Source organism: Mizuhopecten yessoensis, unplaced genomic scaffold (genome assembly GCF_002113885.1).
Source record: "Mizuhopecten yessoensis strain PY_sf001 unplaced genomic scaffold, ASM211388v2 scaffold8497, whole genome shotgun sequence".
Taxonomy (NCBI): domain Eukaryota; kingdom Metazoa; phylum Mollusca; class Bivalvia; order Pectinida; family Pectinidae; genus Mizuhopecten; species Mizuhopecten yessoensis.
The window spans coordinates 134,031-151,198 of NW_018407577.1; the positions used below are offsets into that span (position 1 = coordinate 134,031).

Here is a 17,168-nt window from a genome sequence, read left to right on the forward strand (position 1 = left end):
CTAGATAAAATCTATTACCTGTAACTGAGCGAGATCGGGATATCTCAGTCAAAGGCTAGATAAAATCTATTACCTGTAACTGAGCGAGATCGGGAAATCTCAGTCAAAGGCTTGATAAAATCTATTACCTGTAACTGAGCGCGATCAGGCTATCTCAGTCAATAACTTGATAAAATCTATTACCTGTAACTGAGCGAGATCGGGATATCTCAGTCAAAGGCTAGATAAAATCTATTACCTGTAACTGAGCGAGATCGGGATATCTCAGTCAAAGGCTAGATAAAATCTATTACCTGTAACTGAGCGAGATCAGGTTATCTCAGTCAGAGACTTGATTAAATCTATTACCTGTAACTGAGCGCGATCAGGCTATCTCGGTCAAGGGCTAGGATGCTGTATCCCTAACTGAGGCATCAGGTAGAGTTGGGATGTTTCAGAATCTTAGCCTGAGATTGAAACAACCCATTCCTACTCAGTTACAGGTGATTGATTTTTTTCTCGCATCTTTTAGTTCGAAAAACTATTCAATTTCGCTAAAGTCTTTAAGTAATCCCGTCTGGGGCCTCAAATAAATACGGTCAATTCACTACCAAAGCTACGTTTGAATGCTTCTGCATAAAAATGTAGTCCGTCCTTGCAAAGAAGACCAAGTATTTCACTGTGTAGAATTATTTAGCTCATCTAGCCCGAAGGGCCCTGTGAGCTTATGCTGTGGCGTAGCGTCAGTCGTCCGTCCATCCGTCCGGCATCTACTTTTAATTTGAAACAACTTCTGATGAATAACCAAGAGGCCAAGGGTGATGATGTTTAGCCAGTAGCATGCTATGATGAAGAGATATCTTTGATTTTCTACAACAACAGGAATCTTAACAACATCAAAACAATATATATAACAACAAAACAGAGGCAATGGCTGATCTTGGTTGGACCAAGGAGATCAATATTAAATGGTGGTTGATTTATTTAGTTGGATAAGGTAATTTTGTACCTTTTTACAAAAAAAGGTTGCTGTTTTTCTCAGGGTGCCAGTGTGTCGGACAATGAGGAGAACAAGAACTCGGATGAATTGTACAAAAAGCTGGACATCAACTTGGATGAGTGAGTAGTATAATAGCGGGTGGTGGTCATGTCAGGGTCATGAATCCTAGCTAGGGGAAATGACTGTATAGTTCAACTTTGGTAGAAGAGAACATGAAAAAAGAAAACATCATCCAGATAAGGAGAAGAAAGTACAAGGGTTAACATTGATAAAGATTTTAACTTTGTTGTAAAGAACTAAACTCCATGATCATAAATAACTCGCCTTGTACGAAGATATTTTTTCTCCGGCTGTTGAGATGATATTTGTTGTTGGTGTAGTTCTGCACTGTTGGGTTTATTAATGTTTCATCAACAATAAATCAACGACCACAAGAACTGATTCTTTGTTTCACAAATTTTGTACATGTCTTTAAGATGGTGACATATCTATTCTACTCCATCCCCAGGCCTTTATATAATTTCTTTTCTACTCCATCCCCAGGCCTTTACGAGATGATGAAGTGATTCCGGTGAGACAACACCACATTGTCTTAGGTTCTCCCCACAATGATCAGGAAGAAGGGGCTATGGCGGAACAACCTCGACGGAAACACAGGAAGGCCAAGGACAAGGACAAGGAGGATAAGAAAAAACATAGAAAAGACGGCAAAGAGAAGGTAACTCGCACATGGGTCTTATTCAGATGTAAAATAAATATGACATAAACACTTTACTGTATAACTGTTAAATAACGTGGCTATTTTCTGAAAAATTGACAGAGGCAGTCAAATGTGATTTAAGAATTTTGAGATAATGGCAATTGTTTTTTTGCAGACTTGTTGTAATCAATATGCCAGTAAACAATAGAGAATATTAGGTGTCTAACTTCTCAATTGATGAAATGGAATACACTGTTTATTCTGTTATTTGTTCTGTCCTAACAACATACCACTCTTTATTAAGTCATTTTAGACAAATTACTGTAATTGTAGCAATTAGTATCGTTGAGTTGCAGATGCAGCACTTTTAATACTGTACTACATTTACTTTTATAACAGAAGAGTAAGAAGCGTGATAAGAAGCGATCAGACGCCACAGACTCCGTATCTAATTTGTTACTGGAGACGGACACACAAAGTGGGCCCGAGGTGGAGATGGTCACCAACGGTCCAACCACGGTGGAAACGCCACAGGCAAATAACGTCCAGACAGAAAAAGTGAGTGGCCATGTCTTTTCCTGCACGATGAAATATGGTCCAAACAGTTAACGTGATACTTAATGTGACTGTGTGGCATATTTTTGTGTGGGATGATATTTCCGTGTCGGATGATATTTCCGCGTGGGATGATATTTTCTGCGTGGGATGATATTTCCGTGTCAGATGATATTTCCGTGTGGGATAATATTTCCGTGTCATGATATTTCCATGTTTGATGATATTTCCGCATGGGAGGATATTTCTGCATGGGATGATATTTCCGTGTGGGATGATATTTTCGTGAGTTTGTGGGTCAGTAGTGTGATTGCGAAAATATGAGCTGCAGAATAATGTGACGGGCCTTAAAATGAGCCTTGATAATAAACTTCATTACCGTAATGTTGTGATGAAACAGCGTATACGTGGTTATGACAATTGATATAGTAATGATGTGTGAAAATAGTTATATCACACAGTTAATAGTTTTGTTGATGATTTGTTGAACAAAATACACTTACTTGTTGTTGATCAGTATGCTATCATAGAGCCTATTTATTCGGCTATTTGACACTTTATATGCCGAGTGTCCCGTCTCTGTTGACTATTTGACACTTTATATGCCTAGTGTCCCGTCTCTGTTGACTATTTGACACTTTATATGCCTAGTGTCCCATCTCTGTGCTAAAACACCGAAAAATATTCTTCAAATGTGTAAATCGTGAAATAATCATCTGTTTAAATTTTAATTTTCTAATTTTAGGTCAAATCCAAAACAAATCAGCCTACGTAATTACATAATACCATCTAATTTGTATTTCTATAGGAAGATGACCTTGACTTCTGGCTATCCAGTAACGGGGCTACACCCTCGCCTACGAACCCCACGGTTGTTGTGGAGAATATGGATGTGGAGGTTGCTGGCTCCAGCGACGAGGAGGGAGACAAAAAGGTAGGTCATGTTAGCCAAGCCTCTCAGTACATTGTACAGGGGTACATAACCAGCCTCTGAAATATAAATACCATGGATATTTTAGAATTGTTTGATGTGTTACCCAAAATCTGAAGAAATCTTCAAGGACTTGTGGAGGTTTTCAGTACAGCCAAATTAACTAGCAGTTTCAGAATTACCATCCATGAGAAACATTTCAATTTGACAAAAAAGACTACCATGCCATGTGTTACATGAAACTACACGTTTTAAAGGTTGGAAGCATGCAGGGGATCTAAATGTGAGAAGAAACTGAAATGCCTGTAGAAAATCCATTTGATAGGGCAGGTGATCATGACCCCATACCTTTTCACAAGTGCCCCACCCAAACACCATTTATAGGATAAGGCACTTCTTTTGCACTAGTTTTCACATTTATTGTGTTTAGTGCAATGTGTCATCTGTCTTCTTCTAGAAAATAAAGAAAAAGAAAGAAAAGAAAACAAAGAAGGACAAAAAAGATAAGAAGGACAAAAAGAAGAGACTGCGAGCAGAGTATGAAGAGGCAGATGGAATTACTACCCCGTCAAAAGAACAACTACCCCCCGGCGCGACAGAAACACCACTTAACAACAAAATTCCGGTCGGTTCATTTTACTCCGTGAAAACTGTAATTTGGAAGCATTTTAACATTCTGTCAGCTGTGGTGATTTCTTAATCAATGTATTATTTTTTTTCTTATATTTGATAATTTTTGCCTTTTTCTAGTGACTTGCAGTAGTTAATGGTTATAGTTTATCATTCAACTTAAATTTTACACAATTGTCATACAAAAAATATATATATTTGCAACCTACCTCATTTACGGGCATTCAATAACTGATGTTTTGTATCCTCTGTAGCCGATGTCAGGGTACAAGCAATTAGCCGAAAATGATACAGTAAAAATGGTAAGTTTTATATTCTGAAGGTGAAAAACTATAGGATGGAGACAAATAATATTTGTGTTAAACAGGGTTGGTGTAATTAATTCTCTGTAGAGCTAATTATTGATTTGAATGTTTTAGCTGTCGTTAAAAGAGATTGGTAATTTCTAACAGACTTTGAGACTTTAATCATGACGTCTTTTATCTATGTACTGTCGATGTTCTCACTTAATACAACATGTGATCATTGCCAAGCAAATTAAAGGCACGGCCTTCTTTACTTTAGGTCTACATTGTATTTTGAATTGTAAACACCATTCTGATGGCATTGCATGTAGTATGTTTAAACATGTCGACATTGTAATAAAAGTTGCCGATCACCTGCTTTTGTATGTTGTCCAGTCATCTTTACTGTGGGTCTTCGAGACCGATTTTCAGTCCATCCTTTTTGGTATTTTGTACACGCATATAGGCACTTACTCTGGGAAGTTGAAAATATGAATTTGCAGAACATTCATTCAAAATAAGAGTAATTAGCTGGCTAACCGCTGTGAAACATTGGCCGATTTAAACGTATTTGATTTGTCTGGTGTTTTTTACAGACGTACGAGACGAGAGTGAACCCCACACGGACAGACCAAGTGGTTATATCTGTAGTGTTCCTAAACCTCACAGACAACCAAGTCAAGGACCTCGAGTTCAACGTGATGGACACACTTAACACAAAATTAATAAGAGGTGTAAGTGTCCCTGTTCTTGTATGTGTTGGTCACTCACTTTCCATCCCATTTTAAATTGATGCCAAGTTTCATTCTTACCACCAAACTTATCATCCACCGGTAGCCTTTGTACATAGCCATTTTTTCACATGTATCAACTTATAACTCTGTATTATTATGAAATATACACAGCCCTTTATTGATATGAAATATACATAGGCCCTTATTTATAATGTAACTATTTACCGTCCTCCAGTAGTCTTTGTACTTAGCCGTTTATTCACATGTAACAGCTTATAACTTAATTGATATGTAATATATAGCCCTTTATTTACAATGTAATTATTTACTGTCCTCCAGTAGCCTTAAAACTTACCAGGTACCACTTAATAGGTATTCCCTTTACCCACCGATAGTCTTATAGCAGAATCTTTAAAAGCTTTATTACAAAAACACTATTTCCACTGAAGGGCTGTTCCAAAAATAACTATACGGGAGGGTTGGGAGCCACTTTATTGGAGACCCACCGCCAATTAAATATTAAACCTCATCATCAATCAAATATTAAATGTGATGTAATATTAAAAATGGTAGGCAGATCTGGTTTTAAACCCATCTTCTATGATATATGAATACATGTGCCTCCCACCCCACCATACAATCATTAATGGAATAGCCATAATTTTAGAAAAGCATTGTAAGTGTATTTTTAACTTAACACTATGATGTATATAAAACTGTTGTTGTTAAGATGGGTAGCACTCATCATGATGTATATAAAACTGTTGTTGTTTAGATGGGTAGCACTCACCATGATGCTGTCAAAGTGCCGTTTGTACTCCTGCCGAAGTCCCAGAACGAGGGCCAGTTTGCCTTCACCGTACAAGGCATCAACATGCCACAGAAACTGAAAGGGACACTTACCTATATACTTAAGGTAAATTAAGGGATCTCTTACCTTTATTCTTCTAGTAACTTAAAGGGCCACTTACCTATATACTTAAGGTAAATTAAAGGGACACTTACCTATATACTTGAGGTAAATTAAGGGGCCACTTTCCTATATACTTCAGGTAAATTAAGGAGCCATTTACCTATATACTTAAGGTAAATAAAGGGGCCACTTACCTATATACTTAAAGTAAATTTAAGGGACACTTACCTATATACTTGAGGTAAATTAAGGGGCCACTTTCCTATATACTTCAGGTAAATTTAAGGGACACTTACCTATATACTTAGGGTAAATTAAGGAGCCATTTACCTATAAACTTAAGGTAAATTAAGGGGCCACTAACCTATATACTTAAAGTAAATTAAGGGGCCAATTACCTTTATACTTAAAGTAAATTAAGGGACACTTACCTATATACTTAAGGTAAATTAAAAGGACACTTACCTATATACTTAAGGTAAATAAAAGGGACACTTACCTGTATACTTAAGGTAAATTAAGGGGCCACTTTCCTTTATTCTTCTGGACCTTTTATTCTTCTAGTAACTTGAAGGGGCACTTGCGTATAGACTTAATAAGGGGCCACTTATCTTTATTTTTCTGGTAACAAAGGGACACTTCTCTGTAGACTTCAAATTTATTTAAATGGTAAAAAGGAGGAAATAGAAATGTCATCTTTTTGAATGAAATAATTATTTCCAGAAATTGTAGATTTAAGGTAAAATCAACAATGACTGTATGCTACAATGTAGAGTTCTATTTGATAATCTAAAAAAAGCACACCTTTAGTAATATACTTTTATAAGGTTAATCAGTTTTGAAATACATGTATGTAATATAAAGGTTTTACTTTAAACAGAAACAAAATTTGTATTAAACGTGTCACATCATTTCAGGAGTCATATTTTGACAAAGGGACCAGTTGGTCTTGAAATGTTGCGACACATTTAATATGTACATTGTGTATAAATTAAAACTTTGATATGAGACCTTCAGGTATTTCGTCCATAAAATAATTAGTGGAGGGAGTAACATAATCTCCACTTATAAAAACATTGTTGTTGTATCTATGGGAGATAGGACAGGTAATCACTGTCAGTACAATGTCCCTGTCAGGTAAACACTGTCAGTACAATGTCCCCATCAGGTAAACACTGTCAGTACAATGTCCCCGTCAGGTAAACACTGCCAGTACAATGTCCCCGTCAGGTAAACACTGCCAGTACAATGTCCCTGTCTAGGAGTCATTGCTGTGATGTAAACTGCTAGTGTACCAATCACTTCTGTTTTAGACTGATGATGGTGCAACCCATGATAAAGTGGACTTTAAAGTAGAGTTGCCGTGTTGTGCTTTCCTGACTAGTGTACCTTGTAGTGGGTAAGTATACTGACCTAAATAACAGCAGGCAAGGGTTGTGTGTACTCAGTGGGAATTTTGATGGTGCTCTGTTAAAATTCAATATACTTGTGGTTATTAGGGCTCCTCATTGGAGCTATGGTGCACTATACTAGTCACAGTGTCTGTCCATCCATCTGTTCGTTTCTGAAGACAATCTCAAAATCCAAAAGACTGATCTTCTTGAAATTTGACATGATGGTACACTGTGATATGTAGTTATGCAAACAGAGTTTGAAAAGTTTTTAAGATTAAAATCAAATTTACTCTTGCTAAACATGAACTATGGAGGTATGGTCATTATCTCAAAATTCAAAAGAATTATCTAAAGTTCTGAAATTATACATGTTGATACACTGTGATATGTAGGTTTAAAAAGTTTCTAATGTCAAGGTCAAGGCTATTGTTAGTACAAATTTGCTGAAGTTTGGGGAGGGGTTAGAGTCAGTCACATGGCAGGGCCCTTGCTGACCTGTCATTGGTCAGGTTATTACTTACAGTACAACTGTATCATTAAAATTATCAATTTTAGTTTGAACTGTCCTAAAATTTAAATTTTTTAAACTCGATTAATTACAGATACGGAGAAAAGAAATTTTGCAGGGTCTGGTTTTCACAAATATTAACTTTGATAGTTCTATGGGGAATTTAAATTTCAGAACAAAGTCTTGGTCAAGGGACATGAAAAAGGCTGTAGTCATTGAAACATTGGATTATGATATAGGTATTGTTATTTACCAAGTTATTTATATGAGAATGGTATTCATTTAATTGTTTCTTTTTATTTCCAGGGGTGATTTTGCTTCTCTTTTATCAAGTGGAGATTTAAATGCCAAATCTTCCATTTCTGTCACCCCTTCAGACACGCAGTTTCATCATGTATTAGCCAAAATCTGCTTTTATCAACATTTTTCAGGTAGGTTTTGGCAATGGTTATAAAATGATCACTGAGCTTGTTGATCAATAAATTATATAAAGCAATTTTAACAGATCATTATTAGATTCAAATTCAAGTTAACATGAAAGAAAAGAAAATTTGAATCATGAAAGATTTACCTCAAAATTAAAAGAAAAAGGTAATTCAATTTTTTTCAATGCAACTAATTTCATGTGTTCAGATAATTTATTTCTTGGACTTTCCAATTTGTTCTGGGATGTTAACACTAATGTTGTTCCATCTGTTCTGTCTGCTCCTTAACTAATATGCAGGTTGTGATATAGTTTTCCGTTTTTGTCGTTTCAGTTGTAGAACAAGTATCAAATAGTGCTTCACTGTACAGTCGATCAATACAAGGCCACCATGTATGTCTTCTAGTCAAAATGGTGAGTATATATTCATCACAAATATCTCCCAGTTTTCACTGAAAAGGTTCATTTAGCAGGAATGTCAGGTATATGTGCAAGATTCATCGAGTCACTGTATCTGGCAGAATGTCAGCGAAACTGTCTTGTACATAGCAATGACTAGATGAATCTTGCACATATGTTTTCTAGTTAGTATGTCCTATAAACGCCTACTTCAGATGTCTTCATGTCATTCTCATGTCTTCGTCTGCTGGATAACCGAACTACTCGGTAGTGAAGCAGACGTAAAACCTATCAATCAATCAATCAATCAATCCATCAAGTCTTCAAGTCATTCTTTTATTGTCTAATTGTGTGGGAAGAAATATTTATGTATCCTTCCAAATATAAAAATGCAATGCAGTATTTTATTACACTGAATTATTATCTCTGATCATATCGTACACAATCGTTTTAGTTTGTTACTTAGATAACAAACTACCGGTACTTTTGTTCCATTTACGGAATTAGGGAAAACTTGTTGAATTTCTTGTAAAACTGAGACACTAAACACTGCGGAATATAGTATGTTGTTTTGGAATTCTGAAATGTGGGATTGTATCTGTATTAAAGACGCAAGAGAAATCTTACTGGCTGTTCTATGATTTACTTCATGCAAATATTATTGCATAATCCTTTTCATATATATTCTACAATTTGAGGTACACCCTATAAAATACAAACAGATGTATTTATTGATGACTGTCCTTTTCATTTCAGAATAATGAAGAGCTGAAAGTAGACGGAAAATGTTCAGACAACAACTTAATTTCTAGTATTGTACAAGATATCAAGAGCACGCTGGTCTAGCGGCCACGGAGGACAGAGACACTATGCCTGCTCACGCCAGACACTCCAAACACTGGGCTAAACTCAAGAGATTACCATACTAATGTCACCAACACCTGTCTTTATCCTTCCATGATAAAAGCTGTCATCTTCACGAAGTCCAAAGAGATTGTTTCCTCTACGTCATGTTTATTTAAGTTTCCCCTCGTCAGCCTGTGATGTATCCCACTGTGTACACAGAAAAGGCTATATTTGGCTCAAACCTGAAACAACAGTGTCTAATAACGAGACCTTGGGTGATGCAGACTCGCTCTTGGACATGAAAATGTTGATTTTCTAGACCTGAAATTGTACATATCAATGAAATTCGATATCTACACTTTTCAGTTAAAATGTTTAACTTTACTCGGTAGTTTTATGTTATTGAATTAAATCTTAATACATATGTTTTCCCTATTCTTTATTATCATCATTGATATACATATAATAGGCCATCAAAAATATTATTTCATAGTTTTTTGAAAAATTATTTCTCTGAAATTTAATTGTCAAAGACTGATAAAAAGATATTTATTTACCAGAATATTCTCTCAACAGTATTTAACCCTTAATAGTGTGTACATCGGTGCAATATGGTCTCGTTAGTCTTAATTGTCACCAAACTTTGGCAGGAATTGTCAGACTGTATCTTCATTAAATTTTCATTAAAATTTCATTGAGTTTTCATAAAATAATGGAGTACTGGCTGACTGTCACTTTCAGTTATTTGTATCTAAGACGGTAATTTTACAAAGAGAGTGAACTTGATGAGGGGGAAGTGTATGCAATATTTCAGCACATGTATCCGAACTGTATTTACCAACACTATTTGTTTATGTTCACAATATACAGATGTAAATATAGAAGTCCTTTTTAATGTCCCACATACACATTCTTAGCCCTGCTGTTGCTTATGTTATTGTTAGTTCTAAAACTGCTCCTGGTTTCTGCTTAATAATCGTACAATTCAAATCATCGTAAGGGCTTATCTCCTTACTCCCGTTGTGTGTGATCATTGGTTGGGGTAATATATCTACTTACTAAACGTTTGATCATGTGAGGGGAGAGTATATGGTCATCGAAGAGGGCGATATATCAACTTACCATACATTTGATCATGGTAGGGGCTATCGTTTTGATCCCAAGTTTGTTGCGTGGTTACAAATTTGTTTTTAAATGTTGAAACACCTGTGCTCTTACGTGAGTTTATGTTGAGATATTTGTGTGTCTGCGAGACTGTAGAATATGTTCACTGCTGTTAATGTATGAGTAATCACGACGAGATAACACATCAGTTCCTGCACTAACAACTGTGATATCTGTCAACTCCACAAAACACACATTCTTTACTTCCATATTTTCATCCCCTATCTGACATTTAGTTATAGAAATGTCACCTTGTGTTAGAATAGTTTAGGTTTTATTAAGAATGAAAATTGCACTACAGAGTGATTTATCATGAAGACATTTGACAGCAGACTATGTTTTGACTAAATTTCTCGAGCCCTCTGTGAAAATATACTTGAATTCATGTACTTATTAGTTCTCTATACCTTTATCATCTCAATATGAGATTGTGTACTCAGTCTGATACTGATATTACTGTATACCAGGAAATATTTGCCACATTTCAAGTTTCACCTTTTTCGCCCTCCGTATATTGGTCAACATTAACAACAACATAATGTACCCGGTATATACCAAATGTAGTTATTTTATGCAAAGGGCGAAATGAACAATCAGAGAATCGAAAGTTTGAATGGGCAAGTTTTTCTCAGTATACAGTACTATTATCATTAACGATGCTTACAAGTTTTCATTAGTGTGTCCAATATTTATGACTTGAAACACTTATGTTAGTGAGGTGTTCTTGACAGTGCCATTCATCCAGGTCAGCAGACTTCTTTACTAAATGTTGCATGTAAAATATTCATTGAATATTTGATTTCTGTGTTTCAATAGTATTGTGTCACAATGATAAAGTATTTTGTTTCCTTTCGGAAGTAAAACTCTTCCATTCATTATAAAAGTTACCTTCTTATAACATCATAGACATCTTGATATTTCTGCATTAATTTCAAATTAAGTGTGTTCTTATTATCTGTGAATTCTTCATATAGATGTGATGAAATTTGTTCCTTCAAAGGTGTGCTCAGGACGTCCATTTTGAATGATAATATATGTGATTTGAGTGACGAATATGATGATGAGTAATCATCTGCAAGCATTAATTTTGTATAGAAGTTAATTTAGAATGCCTGCTATCTGTTCTGGTCGCTTTCTGTGTTGCACTTGAGCAGTCAAGGATTTGTATTGTGATATCTGGTATAGACTTTTTGGGGAAGGCTAAAAAAGTTAAAATGTGGTAAAAAGTTCCACAGCATACGTTATATTCTCGATTTTCAAGTGAAGCGTTCATTAAATTGTGTTGATAATCAAATGCTTATGTGCACAACCCAACCAGATATCTTCATATAGTTTATCACTTCACAGTATAACTTCTGAATAAGCTGACTAGATTTTGTTTTAATGGCCCACATTGTTGTCACAATAAGCTAGCGTTTAAATAGGGTGATATTTAACACAAGGTTTCTCTCATTAAGTTAAGTTTTTCATAAGTGGGAATCCCAGTTTATTGGTGAAATGAAACTCGTTATTATTTACAGTTGTGTGTGGTAACCTAAGCAAGACAAAACATTTCCTTCCATGTAGCGTATATGTATTCAGAATGTTTAAATGGTGTAAATTTTATTTTTCTGTAGTTGAATATCAGAGATACCAATTATTGTGTTATGAAGGTCTGTGATCGCTGGCCCATCAGGTTGTATAAATTGTGTGTTCAGATTTGCCAGGATAATAGTAAATTATGGTGAGAGATTGTGTCACTATATACAGAAAGCTTGGACATACAGCATGAATGAAGTATATTTATCTGTTATCATCATGGACACACCATCTGTTAATATACAGCAGGAATTTATTCGTCTAATAAAAACGCTGTGTACATGAATAACGCTCCATTGTTTGTTTTTCTTTGACGCCTACCATCCTCGACACTTCAGGAGTTACGCTCACTTTCGCTCACTGCACCCCAGGAATATGTCATAGCAAAATGAAGGCTCGGTGTGCGCCACCTGGTTGCATCCCCGACACTTCAGGGGTCACGCTCACTTTCGCTCTCTGCACCCCTTGTATATGTCATAGCAAAATTGAAGGCACCTGGCTAGCTATTTGATTGGTCTCAGGTAAAAAAAGCACACCCTAGACTGATACCTTGGCTGATACTTCAAAGCCAGTCAATTTTACCATTACCGACGGACAGATTCTTTTGATGTACATCAAAGGATCAAAGTTGTCTTCTTGTCTCACCCACAAGGTGGCTCACTGTCAGTCTTCACTTTTGCTATGACATATTCCAGGGATGCAGAGAGCGAAAGTAAGTGTATCCCATGGATATTGAGGTTGGAAGCCACCTAGTCCGAATTATTCTCACGTTTTATCGACTTTTTTAAAATCGGTCTGGCGTTGATTAACGGTTAATCAACGCCAGACCGATGTAAAAAAAGTTGATAAAACGTCAGAATAATTCGGACTAGAAGCCACCATAAGGAACAATGTGGTACATGTATTTAATAAACAGCAACTCGATTGGTCTCATTCTTATGTTTGTTACATAATGATATACGAGCATTTACATCACATATATATGTTTGTCATATAGAGGTAAAGAGAATTCAAAAAGATATTTTATAATTAGTACATTACAAAGTCATGTGCACGCATGGCATCATCCTGAAGTATCATGAAGCCTTATAGCAATTCATCCCAGTTAGGTAATGCGATGCCACATTACCCTAATTGTTAAATTAAATGAAAAATGGAAGAATACAGGCATTTCATTCCAACATGGACTAATAGCTGTTGGTAAGAGACTATATTCCATGGTGTCGGGAGCTAAAATTAAATAAATCTCCAATCAGAAACGAATTAAAAAAAAATGTTCTGATAACACAATGCATCAGTGAGTAGAGTTGAAAGATGAAATATCTATATGAACAAGTTTGGACCACTACACATCCCTGAACAGATTTACTTTAAAATTTGGAGAATTCTAAACAGTTATTAAATTGATGAGTTAATTAGTCCGTGTACAAATATTGTGACAGGTTCTCATGCATTTTAATGATTGGGTAATAAACTGATCATTTGTATACAGTAGACTGATCATAAAGAAAGAGTTATTAAAATATGTCAAAAAATCATAAGTAGCGCATCCTTAATCTGATGCAGTTAAGTCGGGCTCTGACACAGTTGTCTCCCTTGAAGTGATCGTTATAATCATGAGTGGTAATGGACTTCGTTTCCTAAGGCAAGTTGTGGAAGCTGGAACAAAATGCCGAGGATTTGAGTCTATACTGGACAAGGTATTTACTTTTAACATCTCAGCTGGTAAGATATACGACACACGTACCACAAATCAAAGTAATCACGAGACCTACACATGAGATACTTATAAAGTTATTTATGAGTCTGACATGTCTGGTTTCGTTTTCGATGCCGGGAGGTCGGAGAGGAAATCTACAGTAGACCTTTCAAATAAGTTTAGTATTAAATGACTAATAAAGTGCATTTAAAGTTAAACAGCATGGCCCTGCTTGAACAACAATTGACATGTGCAGCGCAGACTGCATGTATTTAGCCCAAACGTGGACAACCAAACTTGTGGTCCGAAGAGTTATTTCCCCTCAACAAATTACATTACTAGCACAGGCATTTGTTTCTGTCAATAAAAATAGTCACGAGAATTGTTTTAAGTTTGTATGTAAGTGTAACAGGAGAGGAAAATGCACGGCCAGACCGGGGTTCGAACCTGGGACCGAACCTGAGACCTTCCGAACTCTAGACAGATGCTCTTTAAACCAATTGAGCTATTTCAGGTCGCCGACCTCTGGTTGGAAACCTGACAGGTATCTATATATATATATAGAATGACAGTGGAACCCCAGTCCAGTTCCACTGTCATTCCTCCCTCCTTTTTCTAAGTCTTCGCCCCCGAAGACCCAACTATTTACAACCCAGGATTGGGTATCCCATTGCCAAGCTTTAAAGCATACACCAAACGCTTAAAACAAGGGTTGGTCACAGGCACCACTGGGTAAACAGAAGAGGAAAAATGCACAGCCAGGGACCTTCTAAACTCTAGACGGATCTACTAAATTGAACTATCTGGTCGCCGAACATTTTTATTCGTTTAAAACGGTGGTTATGCACACACTTAATGCTATTGACACAATATCCCTATATCTGACTGTGGTGTATTTTCCATCTCCTGTTACAGCGGTGCCTATAATGCCTAACACATGTTTCTGGTAGTTACACTTAATGGAATAGAAATTAAACAACTGAACTAATTAAAATTAAAATGGGGGGCGAAGACTTGAGAAAAGGAGGGAGGTATACATAGATATAAACTAGGCTGGGTGACTGCATGCTGCATGAACCAGAGGTAGAATGTATGTATAGCGTAAGGTTATATACAGAACGTATGTCTAGAGTTGGGAGGTTCCCCCCCCTCCCCCCCACCTTCCAAACACACACACACACACACTTTCAGTTTCAGGAAGCAGAGAAGCAGGACGCATTGAGGGTAATATCTCTAAAAGACTTAACTTTTAAAGTTCAGATCAATGAACCAATTTGTATTTAATTCGGCATGAAGCATCATGTGAAAAATATATGTTGCCTTCGATGACAGGTCTGAAATCACAGGTCTGAAATATCATCACAACGACCAGGTTTGGGACAGTACATCCAGTTTATTAATATTACGTAATCATGTATAGAAACCGCAATTACATAATAATTATGTAATGTTACGTAATCAATTAATAGCATTCTTCTGAATCCGGGAAAGACCTCACATCATCGCCATGTGTAATAACTGGATCTACACATTTACTACTCTACTTATTAACATTTTAATACATCCGATTAAGCTTCTGTTAAAATTATGTGAACATGTTAGGTGCCTGTACATATAATATATGACCTAGCTCTTAAACTGCAAAAACACAAAACCTTAGTTAAAGTACCTAAACCATATTACAAGTATATGAGCTGTTTCTATTCAAGGTCAAAGTTGTGTCCGGTGGCAATGGTAAAATGGTGTGTGAGATGACTGTTACAGAGGACCATCAGAATCGTCTGGGCACCTTACATGGAGGAATGACCGCAGCATTAGTGGATGCTGTGTCCACTTGGGCCCTACTGACCTCCGAGCGACAGGTAGCAGGAGTTAGTGTGGAAATGAACATCTCGTAAGTTTATTTACCAAAGAACTGCTCAAAATTTTACTATTTACCGTAGAAAAAAAGCTGAATTTAACTAGTGAGTTTATTTACCATAGAGGTGCTCCATTTAACATCTAAAACTGTGTTGCAAACAGATACATCAGATAATGTTACTGCTTTTGCAATTATTCGACATTATGGTAAAGGGAGATGAATTATAAATGTTACTAGTATTATTAATTTGGACCTGTTTGAATTTTGAAATGAATGATTTGCCAAGGCTGATAAAAATCGATCAATGTGTTGGCAAACAAAAATGTTATCTGAAGAATCCCGTTTAGACAATAGCTGCTGTCTGATTGTTCAGCACCTTCTGTATTATAGATTCTGATCCTGACCACAGGTTGATGATTATAGAATATTTTATTACATTGTAAAAGAAGTACATTGATTAGGTTGCCTTACAAACGTCAGCTGTAGGGAATTTCCGTTTAGCTCAGCGGTAGAACACCGGGCCGGAGAGCCAAGTTTCGTGGGTTCGAGCCCCAGCAACGGAACTATCTTTACCACTATTCCTCGTCCTACTACAGTATAGGTGTATATACCATTTTTAAATGCCTTTTCCAGATATATACCATTATTTTACATCTTTTTCAGGTATATACCATTACTTAACATCTTTTCCAGATATATACCATTATTTAACATCTTTTTCAGGTATATACCATTATTTTACATCTTTTTCAGGTATATACCATTACTTATCATCTTTTCCAGATATATACCATTATTTAACATCTTTTCCAGGTATATACCATTATTTAACATCTTTTCCAGGTATATACCATTATTTAAAATCTTTTCCAGGTATATACCATTATTTAACATCTTTTCCAGGTATATACCATTATTTAACATCTTTTCAGGTATATGAAGGCAGCAAAAGTTGGCGAGGACATTCTGATCGAGGCTAATTCCGTCAAAGTGGGAAAGACTTTAGCTTTTCTGAACGTGGACATTAAAAAGAAAAGTGATGGGGCCTTACTAGCTCAGGGCAAACATACCAAGTTTATAGGTAGCTAGTACATGTCATGTGAGGATACTAGCTCAGGGCAAACATACAAAGCTTGAAGGCAGCTAGTACTCGCCATGTGAGGATTATAGACATGAAGGTAACTCTTCAGCAACATGAGGGTAACATCTCGGTGACTTCAGAGTAGATACTCAATCACATGATCGTAGCTCAGAGAGAAAAAAATACGCAAGTCAACACACCCAGATGAAGCTGGTCATATTGAAGTCTGCAAAAGTTTTCTGAATGTTTGTCTTGAAATGTGAATGTATTTTCATCTTATGAGTGATTGGATTACCGATATTAAAATGTTTTATTTATTTATTGCTTCTTTTATTTCATTTTTTAATGAACTGAACTATGACAGCCAAGGAGATGAACAATCTCCTACAAAAAGGAGTTAAATTACTCCCGTTTTAGCTCACCTGACCTTAAGATACCAGTAAGCTTATGCTGTCTCTTTTCTGAATGATGCGCCGTGCATCCTTTGT

At 36.2% G+C, this 17,168-nt stretch overlaps 2 protein-coding genes across 4 annotated transcripts in view; both read left to right on the top strand.

Moving 5' to 3' along the window:
* The window catches only part of LOC110456060 (AP-3 complex subunit delta-1-like), a 54,614-nt gene extending 42,284 nt beyond the window's left edge, over nucleotides 1–12,330 (top strand). For all 3 annotated transcript variants that reach the window (XM_021506594.1, XM_021506596.1, XM_021506595.1), the window contains exons 23-34: nucleotides 1,022–1,098; nucleotides 1,523–1,697; nucleotides 2,079–2,237; nucleotides 3,043–3,168; nucleotides 3,623–3,790; nucleotides 4,050–4,097; nucleotides 4,676–4,813; nucleotides 5,589–5,729; nucleotides 7,040–7,125; nucleotides 7,935–8,059; nucleotides 8,387–8,466; nucleotides 9,208–12,330. In XM_021506594.1, coding sequence (XP_021362269.1) covers nucleotides 1,022–1,098; nucleotides 1,523–1,697; nucleotides 2,079–2,237; nucleotides 3,043–3,168; nucleotides 3,623–3,790; nucleotides 4,050–4,097; nucleotides 4,676–4,813; nucleotides 5,589–5,729; nucleotides 7,040–7,125; nucleotides 7,935–8,059; nucleotides 8,387–8,466; nucleotides 9,208–9,297 — 1,413 coding nt within the window. In that variant the 3' untranslated portion in view covers nucleotides 9,298–12,330. The remainder of the gene's footprint in view (nucleotides 1–1,021; nucleotides 1,099–1,522; nucleotides 1,698–2,078; nucleotides 2,238–3,042; nucleotides 3,169–3,622; nucleotides 3,791–4,049; nucleotides 4,098–4,675; nucleotides 4,814–5,588; nucleotides 5,730–7,039; nucleotides 7,126–7,934; nucleotides 8,060–8,386; nucleotides 8,467–9,207) is intronic.
* Nucleotides 12,331–13,617: 1,287 nt separating this feature from the next.
* Nucleotides 13,618–17,001, top strand: LOC110456062 (acyl-coenzyme A thioesterase 13-like). Its single transcript, XM_021506597.1, has 3 exons — nucleotides 13,618–13,739; nucleotides 15,448–15,632; nucleotides 16,532–17,001. The coding sequence occupies exons 1-3, from the start codon at nucleotides 13,656–13,658 to the stop codon at nucleotides 16,686–16,688; spliced, it is 426 nt and encodes a 141-aa protein (XP_021362272.1). The 5' UTR covers nucleotides 13,618–13,655; the 3' UTR covers nucleotides 16,689–17,001.
* Nucleotides 17,002–17,168: the final 167 nt, after the last annotated feature.